The 26,924-nt window shown below is 50.6% G+C and overlaps 1 protein-coding gene, 1 long non-coding RNA gene and 3 other non-coding genes across 9 annotated transcripts in view; 3 read left to right on the plus strand and 2 right to left on the minus strand.

Annotated features, from left to right (window-relative positions):
• The window catches only part of LOC113593856 (uncharacterized), a 52,285-nt gene extending 33,803 nt beyond the window's left edge, over nt 1-18,482 (minus strand). For 2 of the 5 annotated variants that reach the window (XR_003414210.2, XR_003414209.2), the window contains exons 1-3: nt 17,860-18,482; nt 16,899-17,098; nt 14,964-15,156 (exon numbers count right to left, since the gene is read on the minus strand). This is a non-coding gene — a long non-coding RNA (uncharacterized LOC113593856). Of the gene's footprint in view, nt 1-14,963; nt 15,157-16,183; nt 16,805-16,898; nt 17,099-17,859 lie in introns of those variants that run through there. The other 3 variants (XR_008298795.1, XR_008298797.1, XR_008298796.1) reach the window with 3 other exon arrangements.
• On the minus strand, nt 1,343-1,425 carry TRNAL-UAA (transfer RNA leucine (anticodon UAA)). Its single transcript has one exon. It is a non-coding gene; the product is annotated as a tRNA-Leu (tRNA).
• Nucleotides 6,540-6,612, plus strand: TRNAV-AAC (transfer RNA valine (anticodon AAC)). Its single transcript has one exon. It is a non-coding gene; the product is annotated as a tRNA-Val (tRNA).
• Nucleotides 14,283-22,375, plus strand: PRSS16 (serine protease 16). Its single transcript, XM_027040099.2, has 12 exons — nt 14,283-14,408; nt 14,484-14,644; nt 15,384-15,483; nt 16,106-16,235; nt 17,477-17,600; nt 17,851-17,928; nt 18,019-18,066; nt 18,615-18,905; nt 19,493-19,634; nt 21,482-21,661; nt 21,739-21,884; nt 21,991-22,375. Exons 1-12 carry the CDS (start codon nt 14,336-14,338, stop codon nt 22,057-22,059), a joined length of 1,542 nt encoding a protein of 513 aa, XP_026895900.1. The 5' UTR covers nt 14,283-14,335; the 3' UTR covers nt 22,060-22,375.
• A 3,872-nt stretch (nt 22,376-26,247) lies between these two features.
• TRNAI-AAU (transfer RNA isoleucine (anticodon AAU)) lies at nt 26,248-26,321 on the plus strand. Its single transcript has one exon. It is a non-coding gene; the product is annotated as a tRNA-Ile (tRNA).
• The last annotated feature ends 603 nt before the right edge of the window (nt 26,322-26,924 follow it).

A 26,924-nucleotide genomic window follows, 5' to 3' on the forward strand; every position in this document is an offset into this window, starting at 1 on the left:
TGGAAACTAAAAGTCAAATAGATATGCTAAAAAAATTTGTAAAAACCTACACACAGTAACAGAGATAAAGAATGCCTTTAATGTCTCCCCAGGAGACTCTGGTCTGAGGGGCAGTTGAAGGAAGGTCAGTAGAGTCTGCCCAGCCTGAAACACCAAGAAAAAAAGACTGGGAAAAAAAGATCATTAAAGAGTTATTGATTAATGCCAAATAGTCTCATATGTTTATTGTTGAAATCCCAGAAGGCAAAGAAAGAGAGAAAAAATAGAAAAAAATATTTGAAGAGATAAAGACTGAGTACTTTCCCAAGATAATGAAATTCATCCAACCCCGGCTCCAAGATCAGAGAACTCTAAGCATTTTATATTGGTTGGGGTGGGGGGGACTCTACCTCATAGTCATACTGCTGAAAACAAATAAAAGAGAGTGCTGAAGGCGGTCAAAGAACGAAATACATATTACATATAGCTGAAAAAGATAAAAATTACAGCAGACTTCTCACCAGAAATTAAGTATGCCAGAGGACAAGGGAATGACACTTGAAAGTGATGAGAGACAAAACAAACAAAACCCCAAAAGAACAGAAACTCTTGACCATGCATTCTCTATCACGCAAAAAAAAATATTTTTCAACCATGAAGAAGACATTAAGGTCTGCCCAGACACACAAAATCTGAAGGGCGTATGACCGGCAGACCTGCGCAACAGGAGACGTCGTGAGAAGGAAGAATGCAGGGAGGAGTATGAGCCCAGAGACACAAGAAAGAGTGAATATCCAAGGAGGTGGCTACCCCGTGAAGAAGGTACATAAAAGGAATATTTTTTCCCAATTTGAATCACTCTAAATGCGATCGGCTGCCTAAAGCAATCGTGCTGATGAGCTGTGGAATGTACGGGAGAGCCAAGGCGTGGGACGGAGAACACACCACAGAGGAGAGCGGAGCCAGGAGCCCGCTGTTGCAAACTCGGAGCCACTCAAGAAGCAGCATGATGCCATTTGAAAAGTGGATCTGGGTTCATTGCAGCTGGGTGCAGGAAACCCCAGGGAAACCAGTCGAGGTTGTTTTCAAAGGCAAACAGTAAGGCCACAATGAAGATAAAATTGAATCACGTAGAGTGCTCCCAAGTGTCAAAGACAGGAAGAAAGATAAAGGAAAGGAACACCTAGAAAACAGGGTAACGAGACAGTGGATTTTAACACCAACATGTCAGTGATGACGTTACATGTAGGTTATCTGAATCCACTGATTAGAGTTTGTCAAGTTGGATAATAGAAACTCAGACCCAGCTGCAATACTGGATTGACTCCCCAGGAGGGAATTTTTATCTCGCATAAAGTATGCATACCGGGAGTGGGGTTCGAACCCACGCGGGCACACGCCCATTGGATCTTAAGTCCAACGCCTTAACCACTCGGCCATCCCGGTGGCACATGCAAACTCTGATGTCAAAATTACTGAATTAGAATTAATTAGAATTGCTAATTCCTGGAAAGTTATGAATATACCTGGGAAATCTGTGACCAGGCTTTAACATGCCGAGAGGAAACAATTCCTTATGATGCTTCTTGGGGGTAAAAGAAAACTAATGAAAATGTTTCTTTTCAACAACTATTACGTAATCACTAATTGGTACCATACATTACGGCGGGTGTTAGGGAAAGACTGAAATATGCCTGATCTCACGGACCTGCATCAAAATGAGAAATATTATGACATAAAAAACACAGGATGCTACAGGAATACTCATCAGATTCAACTCACTTTGTCACCACTTACGCTCAAGAAAGTGGATTTGGAAAGAAAACCAAAGAGAACAGGAAGTGGAGTGAGAGGTGAGGAGAATGCAGCTGCGTGAACTATGTCTCTAACTCTACAAAGGTGGTATCTGTACTTTTCATTACTCATCAGAGAACACTGTTTTGCCTGCTGAATCCCAGCCCCCATTCCGAGCCCACTGAATCTAACTGTCCAGGTGAGGGTTTCAGGTCTGGAACCAGAGAATAGTTAATATTGAGACAACCTACCCTTGGAGTAAGTTTAGAAAACCCTACCGCATACATATGGAGTTTGGAGTTTAACACGTGACATTGGTTCTATTAAAGGAAGTGTTTTAACCAAGAGTTCCAACTCTCCACTGATGAAGTCTCTTTCCTGAGTACCTACTGTGCGCTAGGCACCGCGCCAGGTGCACGTAATACTAAGTCAGTAAGACACGGTCAGACACTTCAGGGAGTGGGCTGATGAAGAACTCATTAAAGCAGGTTCCAGATGGGGACTTGGGCTGTACCACACAAGCATGAGAGGTCTAAGCACCGCCCTCCTCCGGCTTGAAACCACTGAGGCAGAAAGAGTCCAGCTTTTGCTGGCAATGCACAGAGCTCACCAAGTTCAAAACCATGTCCTGTATTGGCTGGGAAAGCCACGAGAAAGGAATGTGTCACTCATTTCATTGGTCCATCAGCTCAGAGCTCTGCCTCTGGCCTTTTAGATACTCTGCGCTAGCGAGCCAAGAGATGGCCTAGGAGCTTCTTGCCTTTGCCTGTTGAGGGAGGTCCAGGCTGGGTCAATGCCAAGCCCGTGCCTGGGTCAGAGCTGAACTGGGAAGAGTGAGTGGTGGGTGCAACAAAGGGCATGTCGGAGAAAGGAGTCCCCACACATTGGCACACGCAAGGGCTTTTATATTTTTCTATTATTGTGATTCTTTTTCTTGCCAGTTTTTTAAATCGATGCATAATTGACATGTGACTTTATTTTCAGGTGTAAAATTTAATGATTAAATATTGTACATTGCAAAACGATAACCACAATAAGTCTAGGTAACGTCCATCACCATACAGTTACATTTCTCTTTCTCGTGATGAGAACTTTTGAAATCTACTTTCTTAGCAACTTGCAAACATGCAATACAGTATCGTTAACTGGAGTCACCGTGGTGTATCTTATATCCCCATGACTTATTTCTTTCATAACTGGAAATGTGTACTTTTTGCCCCCTTCACCCATTTTGCCCACCCCCCCCCACCCTCCACCTCCTAGCAACTGCCAATCTGTTCTCTGTATCTATGAACTCAAGTTTTTGTTTTTGTTTTTGCCTGTTCGTTTTAAGATTTCGCACATAAGTGAGGTCATGCAGTACTTGTCTTTCTCTGACTTATCTCACTTAGCATAATGCCCTCCAGATCCACTTGTGTTGTCTCACAGGGCAAGATTTCGTTCTTCCTTCCAGCTGAACGATATTCCTCGTGTATATTTCCCACGTTGTCTTCATCCGTTCACACACCGAGGGACACTTAGGCTGTGTCCCCATCCTGCCTATTGTAAACAATACCGCAGTGAACGTGGGATGCATCTATCTTTTCAAGTTAGTGTTTTTGTTTTCTTCTGATGAATACCCAGAAGGGGAATTGCTGGACCTCACGGTAGTTCTGAGGACCCTCCGTGCTGTTTTCCACGCGGGCTGCGCCAATTTACATTCCCACCAACGGTGCATGATGAGAGTTCTCTTTCCTCCACATCCTCACCAACACCTGTTATTTCTTATCTTTTTAAGACTAACCATCCTAACAGGTGTGAGGTGATACCTCATTGTGTTTTTCATTTGTATTTCCCTGATGATGAGTGAGCACGTTCTCATGTGTCTGTTGGCCGTCTGGGTGTCTTCTCTGCAAAAATGTCCCTTCAGATCCTCTGCCCATTTTAAAATGGGATTGTTTGGTGTGTGTGTGCGTGTTTGTTTATTTTTTGCTATTAGTTGTATGAGTCCTTTATAATTTTTTTGATACTAACCCCATATCAGATACGTGGTTTGCAAACATTTTCTCCCATTCCATAGGTTGCTTTTTTATTGACTGGTTGATGGTTTCCTTTGCTGTGCAGAAGATTTTGATCTGATGTAGTCCCACTTGTTTATTTTTGCTTTTGTTGCCGCGATTATTGTGATTCTTAACACAGAGTAGAATTGTCTGTAGAGTTTATAAAATATACTTAGCTAGAGAGTGTAAATACCTAAATGTGAGAGGTAAAAATTAATGGAAATGTATGAAGAAAAGTGTCTTTATGACCTGGAGGTCAGGGAGGACTTAAGGAAAAAAAACCGTAAAAGCGCCAACGGCTGGTATGGTTTACTTCATCCAAATCAAATATTCAAGTGAAGGCCACAATGGGACAGTAAATGGACAGGTATGACTAAAGTAAAAGATAACTGGGACATTTAAAAATGACAGCTTAGGGGCACCTGAGTGGCACAGTTGGTTAAGCATCCGACTCTGGATCTTGGCTCAGGTCATGATCTCAGGGTTCCTGAGTTCAAGCCCTGCGTTGGGCTCTGTGCTGATGGTGCGGAGCCTGCTTGGGATTCTGCCTCTCCTTCCTTCTCTCTGCCCCTCTCCTGCTTGTACTCTCTCTCTCAGAATAAATAAATAAACTTTTAAATTTTTAAAAAATAAAACTGACAGCCTGCTCTATATTATGGAGTAAGAAGTTGTGGAAATCAGCAAAATCAGACAGAAAATTCAACATATGATGGGTAAAAAAAAAAAAGGAACAGGGTGCTCATCAAAGCCAAGATAAAGAAGAATCTGAAAAGATTAACAAAGATATTAAACAGTTAATATTGCTAGTAACGTATGCAAATGCAAAATAAAATGAGATCTGACTCTACATATGTTAAGTGTGAAAAATCAGAAAACCACATGTGTTCTTTACCGCAGGAACGAGGACAGAACAATCCTCGCGTCCTGCTGATGGAAGCTTATGCTGGTGTAGCTATCGTTTGTGAGCTAAAGTTGGCAGCATCTATATCTCCATAGCTTCTACAATTGTCCCCCAAGTCAGTGCCCCTGGTTCTGTATTCTGAGAGTATTTGCCAGTCGCAGGTGCTCAGGCTTTGTTGAAAATGCTTTTTTGGTGGCTCCTTATGGAAGCCAGAAAGAAATAAGGAAATGGAAAAGTCTGCCAGACCCCAGACCCCTGCAGCCCAGTGGAGCAGACATCCCCTGGATGGGAAAGACTGTAAAATAATAGCTTGGTCTCCTTGTTATGAAATAAAAAAGCAGGACAAGGAATCAGCACTTGGTTTATTTTGGGGCTTCTTCAGGCAAAGTACAGGTAACAGCCACTACATTAGGACACGAGGTCGTTGCTGAGGACAGGCACAAATGCAAGAAAGAGCAGGAAGCTGACAAAAAAAAAAAAATTGGTTACAGCTAACAGGTCCAAGGACGGTCTAATCACAAGCCAAGTGAGGAAGGCATTCTAAGTGCTGAGGAACCTTAAAAGCATCTCATCTGGCATGTGTGTGAAAGGCCCATTCTTTAGAATACACTGGGAGAAAAGTTAGGCTTAGAGGTCCGAAATTCCATTCTTGATTTTTACTTGGTCCTGCTTAATCATTCATTAATTCATCCATCAACCATTCACTCATTCAAGGAACATCAATTGAACCCCTATTACCAGACAGGTGTTGTTGAACAGTTCGGAATAAAGCGGTGGGTACAAGAGACAAAACATCCTTTTCCTTGGGGAACTTACATTTCAGTTCTAAGCTGATTAAATATGTCTTTCTTTGATGAAAGCCATAACCATACTTAGGAGAACTTTTTATTAACATTCCTCAGGCTCGGTAAAAACCGCTGGATATGGTTCACAAAGCTAAGCTAATCATGCATGAGGAAGCTGCCAATATATGCATGAAACCATAATAAATCCATAGTGGGAGAAACAGATCTACATATTAGCTCACTGCTGATTAGTCCACGGATAATTTTCTTCTGCCTCGTGTTTACACTCTCCCAAGCCCATCCAGGCGATGTATTTCTTGTTGTACATCTTTGCACGAACACTGCCCTGTCTTTTGTTTTCAAACCTGGGTAAAGTGTCTCATTCAGGAGTGTTTAAAGCGGGTGTCTAACAAACCTCACCGCCAGGATCCCGACAGGCCTCCAGCGCGAAGGAAAAGCGCTCAGGTGGATGTCGTGTCTGATGGGATCTCAGTTCTCCAGGCCCCTGGGCTCCACAGAGCAAGGAGTCCGTGGGGCCGTTTGCCCCTTTGGCAACAGAGACGACGTCTGGTACCTGTCTCTCCTAGGTGGTCGGCGGAAGCGAGGCCAGCCTGTCCCGGACCGATGGCTGCGCGGCGATGCCCAGCGATTCAGACACAGCGCGGGCGTGCTGGCCACGTGGACGCCACCTGTGGCCGGAGACGAGCGTCCTCTCGCCAGTCGGCTCCGGCTCCTACAGGACACTGTTCAGTCGTGGAGAGGTGAAGGTCAGAGCGTCTTACAAGGTCAGAGGCAGGAGCCAACGGCAGATGAGGACACCCCCAGGAGTCCGCCCAGGATTTCCCCGCCAGGTGTCTGCAGAGTAGCTGGGCCCTGGGGTAACACCGGCCTGGCCCCGAATTATCCAGTGCAGACGTTGTGGGGTCAAAGAAAGTGTGGAGTGGAAAACATTTGCCTCCACCCAGAGTACAGCCTCCAGGGAAGGCTAAATTTAAGGTTAAATTTAACTAATTCAGGAAAGTAAAGCTTGCAAACCAGTGAGTTTCTGTAGTGTAGTGGTTATCACGTTCGCCTAACACGCGAAAGGTCCCCGGTTCGAAACCGGGCGGAAACAGTGGGCTTGCTTTTTTTTTTTTTTCCCCCCACCCCCCCCCCCCCCCCCCGCCAAGTTCTGTTCCAGAAATCGTCTACTAAATTTACTCACATTTCCACCCAGTCTCAAATCTTTGTGCTCTCTTTGCAGCCCAGAACTTTTAATTACAAGAATTATATCAGAAACAAGCCCAGAGCTGAGCCTCGCTTCCTCTCCTTGTTCAACCAGACGCTGTTGAATCCTCACCACCGGGGTGGGGGAAGATTCTGCGGGGCTGGGGGAGGGGGGGAGGGAGGCTGTCCAGCGGAGCGGGCGTCTGCATCCGCCTGGAGCAGAACCGGAGGGGATAGGCCTGGGAGGGGAGTGTGGCTCATCCACGCAAGGGGGGATCAAGAAGTCCCCTGCAACCGCAGCAGGGCGCCCGGCGGAGAGGACTTCCAGGAGGCGGAGAGGGGGCAGCAAGGAGCGGACAGGTCAAGGGCGGCCTTGTTAGCCCGCTGTTTAAGGACTTCGGCCTTCACTCGGGTAAAATAGGAAGGCGCCGGGTTTTAAGCATTGAAATGACTCTACACGACGTAAGTGTTTAGAAGGACACCTCTGCCAGATCTGTGGAGAATATTCTGCATGCAGAAGAGAATGGGAGACTAGGGAGCCCCTGTCAATCAGGCGGCTCATCAGAGCTAACTGTGGCTTGGACAGCATGGTGGCTGTGGGGTTGCTGGAAAGTTGTTACGGGTCTATACTTTAAAGGTAGAGCGAGAGAAATCCCTGAGGAAATGGATGGGAAGAGTGAGAAAAAACAGAATCGGCGATGACCCTGAAGTTTTTTGCAGAACTGGAAGGACGGACTTGCCCTTAACTGAAATGGGGGCATTGGGAGGGAGCAGCGTGGATAGGGAAAACTTGGAAGTTCTGTTTTAGACATGCTAACTTGTATCTTTTATTGCTTTCAGACAAATTTAGTGATCCTTCACTTACATACAACACCCAGTGCTCATCCCAGCAAGTGCCCTCCTTAATGCCCCTTGCCCGCTTAGCCCACCCCCCACCCACCTCCCCTCCAGCAGCCCTCAGGTTGTTCTCTGTATTTAAAAGTCTCTTATGGTTTGTTTCCCTCTCTGTTTTTCTTATTTGTCCCTCCCTTCCCCTGTGTTCATCTGTTATGTTTCTCAAATTCCGCGTATGAGTGAAATCATATGATATTCATCTTTCCCTGACTTATTTCACTTAGCATAATACACTCTAGTTCCATCCCCATCATTGCAAATGGCAAGATTTCATTCTTTCTGATGGCTGAGTGATACTCCATTGTGTGTGTGTGTGTGTATATATATATAAACACAGGAGTACAAAAAAATTGTGACAGGAGTACAAAAAAATTCCTTTCCCTGAGGAGACTGAAGAATATTCCAGAGTTCGATAATAGCAACAGCTCACAAGTAGATTTTGATTCCATCTTTCTCTTCTCTGTTCTTTTCCCTTTTCAGGACAAAGATATATGAAGACTGGTTCTGGAACTATGCTAACATTTAAAATAGTTGAAGGAACCATGAGATGTCCACCTCTGAGTAATTTACTAGCAATCCACTAGCTGGCCACGTCTTCAGTCTCATCGGATAGGTACCGCTCCACCATCAGCCCGCAATCACAAAAGTGCTACATGGTCTTGGAGGACGGCCATGTTTTGTCACATGTAATGCTGACGCTCAACTTCCAAGTCAGAGCTCTCAAAGGCAGCCAATCCGTGGGCTGGCACGTGACCTGTGAGGAGCCCTATAACCTGATCCTCCATAAAAATCTCTGCCCCAAAATGATTCACGTATTTAGATAGGTCTCGTATTTAGATGGATTTTTTAGGGGGGAGGAATTAGAACTGGAAGGAGCAAAACTAATGCCACAGACATAACAGATTCAAAGAGAAAATTACACTGATTTACTGATTCACATTAATCCCTATTTGCCAGCATAGAGGTCAATGAACTACTGCCCTTGAACGACATCAAGATGGTTAATCTAGACCCTCAATAGATCTTGCTAAATTAAGAGACCCTTCCAGCTAGAGTATATGTGATCTTACCCTAAAATCCTCTTTAGGTAATTTCCACTTCATCTAGCCCCTAGATATTAAAAGGAGGGAAAGGCGATGGATGGAGTTAAGGTGATGTTTTCTCCACCCCCTCTCTTCAAGCCTATGTCATCTTTTCTTTAAACAAAGAACTTAATCACTCATTCATTCAATCGATATGTATTGAACGCATATACTGTGTCATACATTATTCGTTACTGGGATAACACCTACGAACAAAATAGAAATCTCTTCCCTTTCTAGCAGCAGGATTACAGAAATTTTTTAAAAGCAAAGTTACATATAGAATGCAATACAATGTGACAATAAATGCTAAGGAAAAAAAATTGAGAGAAGGACATTGGGGGCGAATTTTTATTTTCAAATTCTAAATGGATTATTGGTGACATTTGGGCAAAAAATCTGAAGGAAGAAAATGAATGATCCATGGGGCTGTCTAGGTAAATTGATTCCAGACAGAGGATAGAGTGCCCACAGGGAGCCTGATACGGAATTTACCTTGTGTATTTAAGGAATACCAAGGAGGCTAATTCTGCTGGATAAAATGAATGCTATTTTAATGTACACAACACTTATCTACTGCCACAAATCTACTGCTTAACAAACTATCCGAATTCAGTAGCTTAAAATAATTAGGATCTATTTATCTGACTAGCCTGTGGTTAACTAATATAGGTCAGGACTGACTAGACTGTTGAAGGTCCCAGCTGGGTTGACTCACATATCTGGTGAACAATAAACAATCAGACAATCTGCACACATCTCATAGTCTCCAGCATGCTAAACCCAGGCAAGTTCTCAAGGCAAAAACAACCAGGAAAAAATACTAAACAAATCCCTCCTGGAACTAAAAAGCAATTATAGCAAGGTTGTAGGATACAAGGTTAATATGCGAAAGTCAATCATTTTCCTACATACTAGCAATGAAAATTTGGAATTTGAAATCAAAAATACAATGTGATTTACATTTACACCCCCAAAATAAAATACTTAGGTACAATTCTAACAAAATGGGTACAAAGTCTATACGTGAAGAAAAGTACAAAAGCGCCTGGGTGGCTCAGTTGGTTAAACGTCCGAGTCTTGATTTCAGTTCAGGTCATGATCCCAGGGTTGTGGGATTAAGCTCTGCATCAGGCTCTGTGTCAGGCTCTGTGCTGGGCATGGAACCTGCTTGAGATTCTGTCTCTCTTTCTCCCTCTACCCCCTGACTTGTTCATATTCTCTCTCTCTCTCTCTCTCTCTCTCTCAAGGAAAAAAAAAACTATAAAACTTTGATGAAATAAATCAAAGAACTAAATAGATATTCCATGTTCATGGATAGAAAGACTTAACACTGACAAGATGTTAGTTTTTCCCAGCTTGATCTATAGATTCAACACAACCCCAATCAAACCCCCAGCAAATTGTTTTGGGATATTAACAAGTTGATTCTAAAGTTTATATGGAGAAGCGAAAGACCCAGAATTGTCAACACAATATTGAAAGAGAAGGATAAAGTTGGAGGACTGACACTACCTGACTTCAAGAAGTATGATAAAATCACAATAATCAAGACATTGTGTTATTGGCAAAAGAACAGATAAATGGATAAGAATAGACAGAATAAAGCATACAGAAACAGACCCACACAAATTTAATCTGTTGATCCTTGACAAAGGAGCAAAAACAATACAATGGATAAAAGACAGCCTTTTCAACAAATAGTGCCGGAACAATTACATGTCCACATGCAAAAAAGAAAAAGAAAGAATCATAGACTTAAGTGTAAAACACAAAACTATAAAACTGCTAGCAGCTAACATAGGAGAAAAAAATAAGCATATGGAAGATGGTCAACATTACATGTCGTCATGGAAATGCAAATAAAAACAACAATGAGACACCACCACGCACCTGTTGGAATGGCCAAAATCCAAAACATGGACGACACCAAATGCTGGGGAGGGTGTGGGGCAACAGGAACTCTCACAACGTTGCTGGTGGGAATGCAACCACTTTGGAAGACAGTTTGGCAGTTTCTGGCAAAATTAAACATCCTCTTACCAACCAACCAAGCAATCCAGCAACCACACTCCTTGGTATTTACCCAAATCAGCTGAAAATTTACGTCTACACAAAAACCTGCACACAGATGTGGATAGCAGCTTTATGCATAATTGCCAACCTTTGGAAACAAGATGTTCTCCAGGAGGTGAGTAGATAAGTAAACCATGGTATAGCCACACAATGGAATATTATACAGCACTGAAAAGAAATGAGCTATTGAGCAATGAAAAGATATATAGGGACCTTAAACGCATATTGCTAAATGAAAGAAGCCAGTCTGGAAAGGCCACACACTATAGGATTCAACTCTGTGATATTTGCAAAAGGCAAAACTATAGAGACAGTAAAAAGATCAGAGGTTGTCAGGATTAGGAGGGATGGAGGGAGGAACAGGCAGAGCACAGAGGATTTTTAGGGCAGTGAAACTATTCGGTATGATACTATAATGGTAGACATACATCACATATTTGCCAAAAGCTACAGAACGCCCAACAAGAGGGAGTCCAAATGCAAACTATGGACCTTGGATGCTAATAATGTGTCACTGTAGGTTCACCAGTTGTAGTAAACGTGCCATTCTGATTTGGGACATTGATAGTGCAGGAGGTTGTGTGTGTGGTGGGGTGGGGGGCACATGAGAACTTCCCACTCAATTTTGCTGTGAACCTAAAACTGCTCTAAAAAATAAAGACTACTTAAAAGAAAAAAAAAAAAAAACAGGAACCAAAACAAGCAAGCAGAAAGAGTAAAGGGCATATTCAAGAAGCTTCTTTGTCAAGTTTGCTAACACTGCGTTGGCCAACATCAGTCACAGGGCTCGGCCAAAAGAAAGGGGGAAGGCACGACAAGGCCACACGAAGAACACCATGAATAAAGGGAGGGGAGAAGAGTTGGGGTTATTAATGCAATAAGCCCACCACAGTAATGAATTATTTCTCGTTAATTTGATGCAAAAAGGTCAAAATAAAAATCGCCTTTTTTTTTTAACCTGGTTATGTGCTCCACGTATTCTAGCTTCTCACTCTAACTCCATCACCACCCACGCCACGATCATGACCATCCCTGCCACTTACAGCGTTCCTAAGCCCCCCCCCCATGCCTCACGGTGTCCTTAACTCCACCTCTGCTAGTCATCTCGTCACTGTGTCCAAGATGGATTGAGAGGCTCAGAGAAAAAATCGTTTTTATTATACATTACTTGGATATTAAACAAATAGATGGGACAGGAAGGAGGGAAGGGAGGGAGGAAGGAAGAAGAAATTTTGCTATTAGGTCGAAGTAAATGTTGAGAACATAAACTTATCACAAACTTAGAAAAAGACTGATCGGGGCCCCTGGTGGGGCGGGGGGGTGGGGGGGGAAGCACGTGACTCTCGACTGCCGCTCAGGTCATGATTTCACTGTTTGTGAGTTCGAGCCCCCTGTCAGGCTGTGCGCTAACAGTGCCCAGCCTGGTTGGCGTTCTCTTTCTCTCCCTCCCTCTCTGCCCCTCCCCTACTCACGCAGGCACACACACTCATTCTCCCAAAATAAATAAACAAACTTCCAAAAAACAGAGACTGATTATTCTGTAGCCAGACCAGCAGCCACCAACTCAGTCTATCAGGGATAACTGTTTTCAAGGCAATGAATCACTGTCAACCCCTGCCTTCGGAAGGTCAGCCAGTCAGACACGGGTTCGCTCCAACAAACAGGCCCCTGAGCGCCACCAACCAGTCTCTCCCAAACAGTCAGGCTTCCACAGATCCATCAACCCGCTCACCCCGAGTGTCCTCGCTTCCCTGAGCCCCTTCCCCCAAAACATCATCCACCCCTCAGCTCTCTCAGGGGCCGGTGCCTTACCAACCCAGCTCCCTCCCCAAATGAGTTTTGGCTCTGTGTTTCAAGTAGTGGGTGGTGGTTTCACCATCCTTTGAGAAAGCCCCTTCATCGAATCTCAAACACCTCAATTTCATTTTTTGCTGGGATTACATTTTTGATTCATTTTCCATTGCTGATATTCTTGGGTGTCGGATGCGGCGGTGTGGCCTTCACAACCATACGGTTTTGTCATAAGCAGTGACTCGGGTAGGCCTCGGTTCCTTTGTACCGTGTGTTAACCAGATTCGGCAAAGTACCGACACACTCTGATGGAAAAGCTTCATACATTCACTCCACGAGTATTTACCGAATGCCTGCTGTATGTTCAAAACTGTTGTTGGTCGTAGAGATCCAGAGAACAAAACAAAGGAAAACAAAACCTGTTTCCATGGAAGGAAATTCTGGTGGAAGCAAACTGGCAGCTTTTTAAGAAGGAAATTGGGGCGCCTGGGTGGCTCAGTCGGTTGAGTGTCTGACTTCGCTCAGGTCACGATCTCACGGTCCATGAGTTCGAGCCCTGCATCAGGCTCTGTGCCGACAGCGCAGAGCCTGGAGCCTGCTTCAGATTCTGTGTCTCCCTCTCTCTCTGGCCCTCCCCCCATTTATGCTCCGTCTCTCTCTGTCTCAAAAATAAATAAATGTTAAAAAAAAATTTAAAAAGGAAAGTACGCACTGTGTCTAACTTGATTTTTTAACAATAAGAAATATCAACTTCAACAGTGTTGAGAGGCAGCGCAGAGAGGCGGGCACAATCAGGTACATGAAGCACAGAAGGGCCACGCGGAAAGGGACAAGGACACGGGCGCTCGGATGGTCACACGTCTCTCCAGCTCCAACCCCTGGCTTTGTGCCCTGGTTCTCTTCACTGAAATTTCTGTCTCAAGGCTTTAAGCCACTTTTTCTCAAGTTGCTGGTTTCCCCCCACACCACCACCAGCCCCCTTGGAAAGGGGGACAAAGAAGGTAGTTGTCTCTGCTGAGGATTAGGAAGTAAAGTCAACTTTAGTCTCAATTTTATGTTGGGGAGAGGCTGTTTCCAGCCCAAGAACGGGTGCCTTTCCTGGACCGTTTGGGGATCAAACCCACGACGTCGGGCTGTCGGCGCCACATTCTGCCCGCCTGAGCCAACCAGCCACCTGGCCAGACCTCCTTTTTACTTAAAAGGGTAAAAAGGGTGTTGACGTGCTTGTGTCTCTTTAAAACTAAAGGAAATCCTTCTTCTTCTCCAAAGGAGGCTTTTTTAAGAGAGGTGAGACTGGGGGGCAGTGATAAGGTGATAAGACAGGCGGGGAGACTAGGAAGCAGACAGGGTGAGACCTGGACAGAGAGTCACTCAAGTAGAGAAGACGACAGAGGGTGAAGGACGGAGGAACAAGGAGAGGGCGAGGTGGGGCAGCGGGGAGACCAAGGGGCTGAGGGAGGGGGCAGGGCGAGGTCCCTGCGTGGAGACCCAGAGACTAGAGGCCAGAACGCAGACTAAGGCATAGAGAGGGGGAGCCTGAGGGACGGCTGGATGGAAAGTCACGGGACAGAGAGGGAAACTGGATATTCAGGCACCACACCTGCAGGCCCCGTGTACAAACTGGCGTCCCTGCCCCGCTGTACTGGTTCTCACAGACGCCTGTCCCCGGAGAGGCATCTGGAAAGAAACCCGAGCTCCCACTGAAAGGCCACAACCTCAAAGTCCAGCCCCAGAACACGATAAAGGTCCTGAGTGAGCGGGGGAACAGAGCGCGGAGGAGCGGACAGCATGGCCGGCAGGCCTGGCCCCCCACGGCTGGGCCCTCTGCTCCTGCTCTCCCTCTGGGGGTCCTCGGCTCCGGGTAGGAAGAGGCCGCGGGTCAGGCAGGGGCTCCTGCGGGGGCCTGGCTGACTCCCTCCCCGTCTGTGTCCCACAGCCCCCCTCCTCAGGCGCCTGGCTGAGCACATTGAGCGGTTTCAGGAGGGCTCCGGCCCGGGCCTGGGTTTCGGCCCAAATGCATTGGTCCCCCCAAAACAAGGCTGGCTGGAGCAGCCACTGGACCCCTTCAACACATCCGACCAGCGATCTTTCCTGCAGGTGAGGCCGGAGGGGGGGGAGGGGCTGACGCTTTCTCCCCCAGCTCTATCTACCCTCAGTCTCTGTGTCTCTGGGCCCCACGGGCTCATCCTGTGCCCGCTGCCCGTGCCCCTGTGGCCTCCGGTCAGCCCCTCTGGTCCTTAGTGTGCCCTTGATCCCCGGGCCCCCCTTTCTTTCTTCAGCCTCCACTTCCCTTGTCCCTCAGGCGCCGTCTTTGACCCCCTTCTCCCTGTCCTTCAGATTGAACAGCAAATCCACCACCAACATGTAGGGCTCAATACGTAGCAGAAATGTGGACCAGCTTTGGAAGCAGACCTACCTCACGAGAGGAACTGGAAGGGATCTGATGGATGAACACTTTTGCCCCATTTTTCACACCTCCTGTGTGCACAGTGTGTGCAGGTCAGCTCCCCTAGGCCCTGCTTCCAAATTGGTCTGCACCCGTCACTTATCTTCGGCTTAGCGTTTCCATATACAGCCAGGGCCCCCGCCGCTGGCCAGTGTCCTGGACCCTGGCGACACAAGGGTAAAAACGTCGATGAACTATCTGCTCCTACAGACCTTGCATTCTAGCTGAAGAGACTAACAGGAGAGAAAGGAACATAACTACACAAGCCGAGTTCACACACTACTAAGTATATAAAGGAAGACCCATAAGGGAGAGAGACCGCAGCGAACTAGGAATAAAGAACAGGTCAGAACTCTCAGTCCTCATCTTCTTCTCCACCCCACCTCTCAGCGATACTGGGTGAATGACCAACACTGGGCCAGCCGGCATGGACCCGTGTTCCTGCATCTGGGGGGCGAGGGCAGCCTCAGGCCTGGCTCAGTCACGAGAGGTAAGAAGCAGGGCTGGGAAGCTGGTGGGGGCCGGGAAGGGCGCCCCATGTTGTCGTGCGGTGAGGCGGGAGGGCTGTAACCCCCTGATGAAGTTTTGGGGTGATGGTGAGGTTCGCAGGGTCTGGAACCCACGGCCAGGACAGAATTGTTGAAGACGTCTTTGGTGCAAAAAGGTGACTTTATTGAAGCGCGGGGACAGGACCTGTGGGCGGGGAGAGCTGTACTGGGGTCGTGTAGAAGGGCTGGTTGTACGCCATGGACTTGGAGGAGGTAAAGTCAAGAGGGAAGTTTCCAAAGAGACTTTCACAAGCTCAAGACTTACTGGAAGCCCAGCTATGGTCAAGCTAAGGTTGTTTCTCCCTCTGGCAAAGCATTAACAGAAGACAGTAGGGACTTCCCGGACTTCAGGCTATTGATGGGGTTGCCTTTTTCTCGTAAACTGGTGGAGACTCTTATCAGTTTAACCGTTTGGTTTTTTGTCCTTTCCTGTTTTGGGGTAGCCTGGAGTGTCCAGGGACTATCACACAGATCCCACCTTGAGGGTGGGGGTGCCCTGAGGCTGCACCCTGCCCTCAGGTGGCCCCGCGCTCCCTCATCACCCCAACCGGACACTCTTCACAGGGCACCCTGCAGCCCTGGCCCCAGTCTGGGGGGCCCTCGTGATAGGCCTGGAGCACAGATTTTATGGCCTGAGTATACCTGCCGGGGGCCTGGACGTGGCCCAGCTCCGCTTCCTGTCCAGCCGCCACGCGTGAGTGAGGGTGGGGGAGTGTTCGGGGTCATGGCGCTGAGGCTGTCTGTATCTGGGCACCTCTGCATCTGTGTGGCTCTCCGCCACTGCCCAAGGTCGACCTCCGGGTCTCTGATCCATGTTTCCTTTGCTCTTTCAGTGTCTTATTCTCTCTCTGTTTCTGGGTCCCTGTCCCTCCCTCTCTTTCTCTCCGGCCACATTTTCATCTCTTCCTGCGTCACTGCAGCCTCCGGGTCCAGACCAGCAGCATCTGGATGACACAGCCTCCCCACTGGTCTTCGGTTTCTGCCCTTGAGCCCGTCAGCGTATTGTACACACGAAGCTACAGTGACTGTTAGAGCACAAACCAGACCACCCTCTCCCAGCTCACATCTCCCAGGGTCTCCCATCTGCCTCACAGTCAAGTCAAAATCTTCACAGGGGCCACGAGGTCCTACTGGCTCTGGGTCCCCGTTACTTCTCTGGCCCCCACTTCCGCACACTCACTGGGCTCCAGCGATGCCCGCGTCCTTGCTGCTCTGAAGGCTTACAGGCACATTGCTGCCTTGAGCCTTTTTCTCTCTGCGGGGAGCGCCTATGGCTGTCTCCCTCACCTCCTTCCCTAGCCGCTCTTCCCAGACCCCAGTGCGTCCCACCTGCTTTGCCGTCGGCCCCAGGACTTACCTCTCCTGGTCTCCGGCTGTGTCAGTCTCGGCCTTTCTCGGTCTCACTCTCACCTCTGTCATCTCTATCTCCAACTCTGTCTCTGTGCCTCCACGCTTCTCTGTCTCCCCACGTTTTCACAAGCTGTACGGGGTTCTAAGTGCCCTAGGAAGGCACTAACTGCAGCCTACTTCGGAAAGTACGGGAAGACACGGAAACACCTAGAAAAGAGGATGTAGCCACATGGCAACATGTCCCTTTCTGACGGTGTCTCCTCTTCCTCCAGCGCCCCCAGCCCTCCCCTTATCCCCCAGGTTTCTGCACGCGCTGCCTGGGAGACCCTTCCTCCCCCTCTATAGCCCGCAGTGAGGAGGGTGGAGGCTTGGCGGGGGTGGGGTGGGGGGGGTGGTCCTCTGGCCCAGGTGCGCACTTGCTGAGATCAGGCTCACACACACCCGTGACGAGAGCCCTGGCTTCTGGCCAGACCCCCCCCCCACCGCCCCATTCGGGTCTCTGGACCCCTGCCCGTGCAGAGGCGGGGGGTGCATCCTCGGGGATTCCTGGCGAGGAGGGCCCACCGACCTCCCCGCTGCCCCTAGGCTGGCTGACGTGGCCTCCGCCCGCCTCGCACTTGGCCGCCTCTTCAACGTCTCCTCCTCCAGCCCCTGGATCTGCTTTGGAGGCTCCTACGCCGGCTCCCTGGCCGCCTGGGCCCGGCTCAAGGTCCCCGGGACTCTCCGGGCGGGCTGGGGTGGGTCCCGGTCTCAGGCGGCAAGGGCACCCCCGCCCCCCAGGCGCCCCCCCCACACTCCTGCCCCCCGCCGAAGGGCTTTCCGCAAGCTGTCATCTCCAGGGTCCACGTGTAGAGGGGAGGACTTGCCCCCGACCGCAGTGCAGGCGGTGACACGGAGGCGGCGGGGATGGGGTTCTAGGACCTGGGCCCCCCAGGCTGACGACGGCTGTCCTCCCTCAGTTCCCCCACCTCATCTTCGCCTCCGTCGCCTCCTCTGCTCCGGTGCGGGCCGTGCTGGATTTTTCCGAGTACAACGAGGTGAGGGCGGCGGGCGGCGGGCGCCGGGTAGGGGGGAAGGTCCTTGGTGCAGGGAGTCCCCTGAAACCTCCTCCCGCGCTCCCTCCACAGGTGGTGTCCCGAAGCCTGACGAGCGCGGCCGTCGGCGGCTCCCCGGAGGTAGCACATGGGGCCAGTCCGCGGGGGTATGGGGACGGGAGAACTTGGAAGGTGGGGCAGAGAAAACCGGGGAAGCTGGCAAGGTGGCCGGGTCTGAGAGAGGACCGAGACCGGGAAGGTGGGCGGATTTGGGGACGTGGGATGGGGCGGGGCCCGGCGGGGTCGACCCTATCAGGAGGGCGAGGCTCTGCGGGGGGCGGGACCAAGGGGGGACGACCCTATCAGAAGGGCGAGACTCAGCGCGGGGCGGGCCACCTCATAAATGGGGCGAGGCTCAGCGTGGGGCGGGGCCCGGGGTGACGACCCTATCAGGAAAGCGAGGCTGGGCGCGGGGCGGGGCCTAAGGGGACAACCCTATCAGAAGGGCGAGGCTCCTCCAGGGGCGGGGCCCGGGGAGGTGCTCAGGAGGAGCACGGTCAGGGGGCGGGGCCTCGGGCGGGACCTCTGAGGAAGTGGGACGCTGGGGGGAAGGACTCGGGGTCCTGGGCGGGTAAAGGCGAGGCCCAGGACCCGGAGTCCTCGCCGATGCGGCCCCTCGCTCCCCGCAGTGCCGGGCGGCGGCGGCCGCAGCCTTCGCGGACGTGGAGCGGCGGCTGCTCGCGGGCGGGGCGGCTCGCGCGGCGCTGCGGGCGGAGCTGGGCGCCTGCGCGCCACTGGGTCGCGCGGAGGACCGGGCGGAGCTGCTGGGGGCGCTGCAGGCCCTGGTCGGGGGCGCCGCGCAGTACGACGCGCAGGCGGGAGCGCCGCTGAGCGTGCGGCGGCTGTGCGGGCTCCTCCTGCAAGGCGGGGGCAACCGCAGCCACTCCGCGCCCTACCGCGGGCTCCGGCGGGCAGTGCAGGTGAGCGGCCTGGGAGAGTCCGCCGGCGGGGCGCCTGCTCCGCCGCGTGTCCTGCGGTGGGCGTGACCCCTTCTGACCTTGGTCTCCCGGTCTGTGAAGCGGGGGTGACGCCTCAGGGCCGGGGGAGGTGCGGAGAAGCCGGTCAGGGGAAGCGCGCGCTCTGCAGGTGTTAGCGACTACGACCGGTCCCTATTTTGCGCTTCCTGTTCGGTCCACTCCCGGACCTGCAGCGGAGTCTAGCGCACAGCAGGTGCTCCGGTAGCGTTGACGGAAGAAAGAAGCCCTGGGGACATAGCGTCCCTAGAGACCGAGATTCCAGCCTCGGGATCCATGGCTAGAAACAGCTGTTCCAAGAGATGGTCACACGCCCAGGGTCTCACAGTCACCTAGTTGCCTTCACCTCTAACCCACAGGGACCCAGGCACCCACTCGCCCTGACCCCCGACTCCCAGGAGAACTCTGTAGCTCTTCTGACCTCTGACCTTTGACTTGTAGGGACCTGTGTATGCTTTCAGGCCCTGGGCCCTGACTCTCAGGGACAGGAGTAATGTGTGTGTGTGTGTGTGTGTGTGTGTATTGTCCCCTAGGTCGTCATGCACAGCCTGGGCCAGAGGTGTCTAAGCTTTTCCCGAGCAGAGACAGTGGCACAGCTGAAGGTCACAGAGTCCCAAGTGTCCGGTGTGGGCGACCGCCAGTGGTTGTACCAGACTTGTACTGAGTTCGGCTTCTGTGAGTGACCCGCCCACCCCTCACCCCTGAAACGTACATTCTGCACTGTGCCCAGACAGGCTGTCTCACACGTGGTCTGGACTTGTTTCCATTTCCATAGGACCCTGGCCACACTGCTGGGCCTGGTTTTACCTATAGGTGTGGGGCTGGAAGGTACATAGCTGCACTAGAGTGTGCCAGAATCCCTCACGCACACAGTCCTCACATGAGTGATATGTGTCCTTGTCCCAGGAGTGGCCCCACTCTCTCCCTAGTCACTGGACTAGAAACCCTAGCACATTTTACATGCCTCCTTCCCTTCCCTTTGTCCCATAGCCTGTCAGCCACTGAGTCCTGCCCACTCTTCATCCTGGACAGCCCTCCGGTTCACCCCAACCCCCTGTCTATTTCCAGCTCTGCCACCCTGGTGGAGGCCCCCATCCGCTCCTGCCTGGATCCCTGACCCCACCTCCTCTCTGGTCTCCAGGCCTTCATTTCACCCCTACAATCCAATTTCCTCACCGAGAGAGCTTTTTCTAAATATGACCTTGTCCTTCCTCCCATGGCTTCTCAGTGACCCTTGGGCAGGGTTGCCACATACAATACAGGACGCCCAGTTACATATGAATTTGAGAAAACTTTTTTTTTTTAGTGTGTGTCCCAAATATTGCATGAGACATACTAAAAAAAGTATTTGTTAACTGAAATTCAAATTGAACTGGACATCCTGTAATTTTGTTTGCTAATCTGGGTCCCCTACTCCAGAGTTAAGTTCAAATCCTTTCCCATCTCCTGCAGGCAATGAAGATATGGTTTAAAGCAAAGCGTTCAAATTCCAGCTCTATTTCATAGCTATGTGATCTTGGGCAAATAACCTAAGCTCTCTCTCTGTGCCTTAGTTTCCACGTCTGTAAAATGGGAATAACAGTAGTGCCTCTCATAAGGTTGTTTCCAGGATTAAAGGAGGTAATATCTGTAACATGCTAAGAATAACACTGGTATACAGTGAGTTCTCCCTAAGTGCTAATTATTGTTACTCCTACAAGACTACACATTTCGACCCTCAAATACACTAGTTTTCCTAACACCTCAGGAACTTTGCACATACTGTTGACTTTGCTTGGATTACTCATCTTCCTCTCGTCACACAGTTTACTCATCTTCAAGTCTCAATACAAGATGCCCCCTCCTCAGGAAGCCTTACCTGATTGCTGGAGAGAGGTCCGCCTCCTGGCCTCCCCTACCACCCCCCTCAACTGCTCTGTATTTTTTCTCATTAGCACTTTGCAATCTCATCCTACAGACCCGGTTGCCCATCTCCCCCTGTGCACTGTGAGCCCTGTGACAACAGAGCCTGGGACCGTCTTGCGTTCCCAATACCGGTCACCATGTATGTGAGCATACGATAGGTGCTCCATGCCTGGTGAAGAAAGGAATGACTGAATGTGAGGCTAAGGGAGTTAGATTTAGCCTGGGGGCACTGGGGAGGTAAGGATTTTAAGCAAGGGAGACGTGGTCCAATTTGTGCTTTAAGTTCCTACGCTCCCGTGTCTCTCTGGTCCTGTGCGCCTGCTCTTTCCCCTGTTCAGGCTGCTTTTTCTTTTCTGTCTTCCTCACTCCTTAAGGTTTTATCCCTGGCAGGTTCCTGTCTTGGAGCCTCTCATGCCAACTGGGATTCCTCCCACCCCAGGTCTTTTTCCCTCCCAGCCATGACCAGTCTGGGCTGTCACTGCGGGTGGGGTCTCTCTGACAGGATTGTGAGCTCACCGGAGGGAGGGTATGGGGCTGCTTGGGTCATCACCAGGGGAGACTCTATGGTGACGATTAAAGGCTGTATGCCCCACACTTACAGATGTCTCCCCCCACAGATGTCACCTGTGAGGACCCCAGCTGCCCCTTCTCCCGGGTCCCGGCACTGCCCTCCCAGCTAGAGCTCTGCCAGCAGGTGTTCGGGCTCTCCACCTCCTCCGTAGCCCAGGCCGTGACCCAGACCAACTCCTACTACGGCGGCCAGACCCCGGGGGCCACCCAGGTGCTGTTCGTTAATGGTGAGCGCCCCTCAGCACCTGAGCCCCGGGTGGGCACCTAACCCCGGCGCGACATGCCATCCTTCCTTTCTTTCCAGGGGACACAGACCCCTGGCACGCGCTAAGCGTAACACAAGCCTCGGGACCATCGGCGTCGGCCCTTCTCATCCCCGGAGCCTCCCACTGCATGGACATGGCCCCCGAGAGGCCGTCAGACTCCCCCAGCCTCCGCCGGGGGCGCCAGGTAAGAGGGCGGCCGTGTTGGGTTAGTCGCATTCATTTGCGCGTTAATTTGCCTGCCCCTGCCCTCCACTGCTGCAGTCTGACTTCCAGAATTGTCCCCTCCCCAGAGCATCTCCCAGCAGCTGCAGACCTGGCTCAGGCCGGCACAGCAGAGCCAGGCCAGGGGTGGGGACTGAGGGCCCGGACCCTCGCCACTCCCCGCGAGGCCACCTCCTTCCCGGACGTGTCCTCTGGACGGGAGAACGGAGCTTGTTTGGAAAGAGGGAATTGCCAGGAATCGGGCTTCAGCTTCTGATCCGCACACAGACTCGTTGCTGCAGACCTCTCACTCCTGAGAGTGGACGGCAGGATAAGTGGAGGAGTATTCTTGTCGTGCATCTTGGTATCTTCTTTTCTTTTGTAGGGAGCATTTTATTAATTGTTTCGTGGCTATCTCTTTTATTGTGTAAAGTATCTTAACGTAAAGCCTCTTTGTGTAACTTAATTCGGGAACGATCTCCCACTGACTTATTTTTTGTCCTACTTTCAAAAGCACAGCAACCTTGGTAGGTTCTTCGGGTCCCAAAGGGACAGGGAGTCAGCTTCCATCTTGGTCTGTTGGGGCTGCGATAACAGAACCCTGTGGATTGGGTGGCTTATAAACGACAGATATTTATCTCACGCGGTTCTGGACACTGGGAAGCGTGACATCAGGGCACCGGAAAATCAGGTGTCTGGGGAGAACTCGCTTCCGGGTTCTCACTCTCTTTGGGGCGGGGGAGGGGCAGAGATAGGGAGAGAGAAGCCCAAGCAGGCTTCACATCAACTCATCAGCTTGGAGCTGGACCCTGGGGCCAACCTCACCACCAGGAGGTCATGACCTGAGCCGAAATCAAGAGTCAGGGCAGTTAACTGACGTTGCCGGCCGGGCACCCCAAGGAATATTGGTATTTTAAGTCAGATGTCAAATGTGCTGCAGCTCAAATTCTGCTCGGCTCCTGGGCTGGGTGCCCTGCTGAGCCCCTCCCTCCCCGCTCAGGCCCTGTCCCTGCTTCTCACTGTCCCCTCTTCCTCGGGCTCTTGCTTTCTCCTGGTCTCTGTCTCTGTCTCCCAGTCGGTCTCCTGTTTCTCTGAATATCCTCATTTCCATCTGTCTGTGGGTCATTCTGTCCCCCTGTTTATTTCTGTGCTGCAGTCTATGTCCGTGGTGTCCTGTCTCTCAGTCAGTGTCCCTCTTCGCCTCCTCTCTAGCTTGTCTGCCCCGGCTAGCTCCCCGGCGCCCGGTTTCTGCCTTTCCTCCTCCATCTCTGCCTCAGTTTCCCTCTCTTCAGACTCTCCCTGTCTCTCCTCGCTGCCTTCTCTGTCTCTGAGACCTTTTCGGTTTCTCCCCTGCCATTTAATCTTTGTGCTTCTGTCTCCGGCTCTTAATCTCCTTCCCAGCCCTTCCCTCAATGCCGTTTCCCACAGTTCCACACCTCCAGCTTCCCGCCCTGGGGGTCTAGGGCCCTGGTCCAGCCTTCACGATAGGGGAGCCCCAGGCTGGGGGGGGGGGGGTGCGCCCACCCTCAGGGGTGTCTGCTGAGCCTTGGTTCACTCTGAGCGCGGCCTTGGGAACAGGAAGTAGCGAGTCAGGGAGGCAAGTGCCGCTGGGGGGCTGGGGAGGGCAGGGGGAGACAAGTCAGGACAAGGTTTGGGGTTGGTAAGAGAAGCCACAAGCCCGCAGTCCTGTGAGGAAGTCCCTGCTCGCCTGTCTGGACTCTGAACCCTGAGTCCTGACTGTCCCCGCTGACCCCCCTAACCCCAGCTCCGTTCACCGGGTCCTCCCTGTGGGGACAACCCCAAGCTGAGGCCTAGCGTGTATGTTTACACGAGCTCCGAGGCCTGACACATGGAGGGTGCTCGGTCCCGTGGGGGATGAAAGAACCAGGTCTAACGTCAGCGCTTCCCATGCTTTGCCGGATGCAGCTGCTCGCACTGTCTTCTGCAAACGTCTTCTCAACCTGCCGTCTGAATGGACCTGGCTGTGGTGCCCGGCTCCCTTCTCGAGCATCCTCAGAGCTCCCCCAGCGGTGAGTGCGGCACCAGGCTGAGCTGCCCTTGTGCTGAGATCCTTGTTCCCTCTGGGCGCGGGTCTGCGGCGGCCCGCGCACCAGGCTGGGCCACCTCAGTTGACTCGGCTGAGACTCTGAGACTGCCGGCGAACAGCAGTACTGTCTGTGTGGGTCTGTGTTAGGGAAGGATGGAGAATTCTGAGGTACTCTCCCTTCCTGGTGTCCTTGGCCCATACTTGGCCCCTACTATCCCTTCTCTACCTGCAAACCACGATGATTCTTGCAAAAGGTACATCAGGTCACCTCTGCTTAAAAGCCGCCTCGCTTCCCATTAGAACTAGAATAAGGTTGGAATTCTTCCCCCGGGGCTATGAGGCCCTTCGGCCTTTGGCTTTTGACTCTTTGCACTCAACTCCCACTACTCCCCACACTGCAGGCCAACCACTTGGCCTCCTCGTTTACTTCAGATCTAAAGCTGATTCCTACTTCAAGTCCTCGCATTTGCTGTTCCCTCTGCCAGGAGGAGGTTCCCTTCAATGACCTTAAAATGACTGACTTCTTCTTAACATTCAGGCTCCACTCCAATGTCACCTCCAGGAGGCCTTTCCTGACTGCCTCTGTGTCCCAGTCACTCCCTGTCACATTACCTGTTTTACGTGCTTCCCAGCCACAGGCACCACCTGAAATTACCTTGTTTTATTTTCTTTCTAATTCGGCCCCCTCTGTACTAGAATGCGCTGTCCCTGAGCCAGGGGACAGTGCTCTCCTGGTAAACACACCCCTGTGAGTTCTGCGTTCCACAACCTGTGCCGTTTTCACCCGAACTTGGTTCTCCAGAAGCTCAGCGGTCTACCAGATCAAAGATCGCAAAGCACTTCTCAGGACGGGGAGGGCTGGTAAATTTGTGGTCCACCCACCTGTGACTTTCATTTACCGGTTATGCGCTATATCCTAGAAAACACTTGAATTCGAATGAGGATAAACAGTTCCGAGGAATGTAGAAACATTGCATTCTGAGGGTCCCTGGTTTGTGCCACACACACTCCCCCTGGAAGCGGGACCCAGTGGGGCTTCTCACCTTCTCTGGAGGTTGTGGGCTGGCGCGGGTGGAGCATGACCTTATCCCAGGGCGCGAACTCCGGGGGCACGTGAAAATGCCTGTTCTATGGCGCCCTCACCAGAAGAGACTCTCAACTTCACACAAATCTCTCAGGCTGAGTCTAGAGAAGACCAAAGGTGAAGGACTAGTACCACCTGATCAAAAGATTTCCTACTAAGCTGCAATAATGAAGACGATGTGGTTTGGGCATTGCATGTAAATAAACAGATCAACGGGGCAGGACGGGAGTCCAGAAGCAGACACACACACACACACACACACACACACACACGCGCGCGCGCGCGCGCGCGCGATCAATTAATTTTCTACAATCATGCCTAGGCCAATCAGTTGAGGAAGTCTTTAAAACAAATAATCCTGGAACAACTGGATAAACTACAGACCTTCTCTCAATCTCTTTTGCAAGCTTCTTTGCAACTTGGTATCTGAATGGGTCTGGGTTTGGTGCCGGACTACTTTCTCTTCCCAAGCATTCTCTGAGCTGCAGAGCGTGGGGGAAAAGATTAACCTCACCCCTATCTCATACCATACTCAAAAATTAATACAAGTGGAGGTAAGGCTAAAGCTATAAAATAGAAAAATCACTTATGACCTTGTAGTAGGCAAATATTTCTTAGGGAGGAAAGCATAGCATAAAATACGTTAAAAGGAGCAAACTGACATTATCAAAGGGATACATTGGCATTATCAAAATTTAAAACTTCTCATAGAAAAACTCATTATAAAACATCACTAAGAAATGGAAAGGGAAGGAAAAGACTGAAGGGAAACACGCACACTACGTACGTCCGACCAAGGATCTGCGTCCAGATTGAAGAACTGGAAATCAATTTCAGGAAGACAAGGCTGCGACACGTGGGTGGGAGAAAGGAAGCCCCGCCGGGCGGCTTTGGTCCGAATCCTCTCGGGTCAGAACCGGGATCTGAGAAAGACTCGCGACAGGAGGGTTCGTCCATTCAAGCCACGAGTTAACCTTCTCTGCTTTTCCCATCTCCCCGGTGGGGGAGAGCGAAATGGGAAGAAGGCGGGACTTTTTCTTAAAAACTGTCCGTCTTTGGCATTTTTTTGTTTTGTCCTCTCCTCCCTTTCCTCCTCCCCTCCTCCCCTCCCTCTCCTCTCTCCCCTTCCCCTTCCTCCCTCTCCTCCAACTTGAAGAACCGGTGTCCAGGATTTTTGTTTACATCACCACAATAGAGGCCACCTTTCCGTCGGGTGGCCGGTTAGCTCAGGTGGTTAGAGCGTGGTGCTAATAACGCCAAGGTCGCGGGTTCGAGCCCCGTACTGGCCACATGGAGGCGGCTTTTGTTACGTTTAAACACCAGAGTCCGTCAGTCGAGGACTCATCCCCAGGCCTCAACCAATGCGGAATTTAGAGAATTTGAACACGGTTCTCTGACTTCCCTGCTTTAGTGGGTCCTTGTTTGATTTCTGTCCACAAAGGTCAGCAGGGACCTGGAAAAAGAAAAAAATTACCTTTGTGCGATTTTTTTTTTCCATTGGGAAACTGATTCTTGCAACGGAAACTGGCCTGTTTGGATTATTTCCAACTGGGAAGAAATTGTAAGACCACCCGCGCTTTGTGCACGTCCACACTTGGGGCTTCACTAGTTGAATGAGAGATGAAACGAGATGTTTGAAGCTATATGGGAAGCAGGCTTCTATTAATATCGACACAGGAGGAAAGAAAGGCAGCCTCGTTGTAAACATTCTGACAGCGGGCTCACCGTTAAAACGTTTACTTTGGGGATAAAAATATATTCATGTGTTCCAAAGTTAGAAAATATTAAAAGGTACAGTGAAAAGTCTCCTCCCGCCCCTGTCATGCACCCAGTGGTGATTTCCAACTTCTATAGGAGACCCCTTAGGTATTCTTTCCACTTCTCTTTGCACA

Source organism: Acinonyx jubatus, chromosome B2 (genome assembly GCF_027475565.1).
Source record: "Acinonyx jubatus isolate Ajub_Pintada_27869175 chromosome B2, VMU_Ajub_asm_v1.0, whole genome shotgun sequence".
In the NCBI taxonomy this organism is placed as follows: Eukaryota; Metazoa; Chordata; class Mammalia; order Carnivora; family Felidae; genus Acinonyx; species Acinonyx jubatus.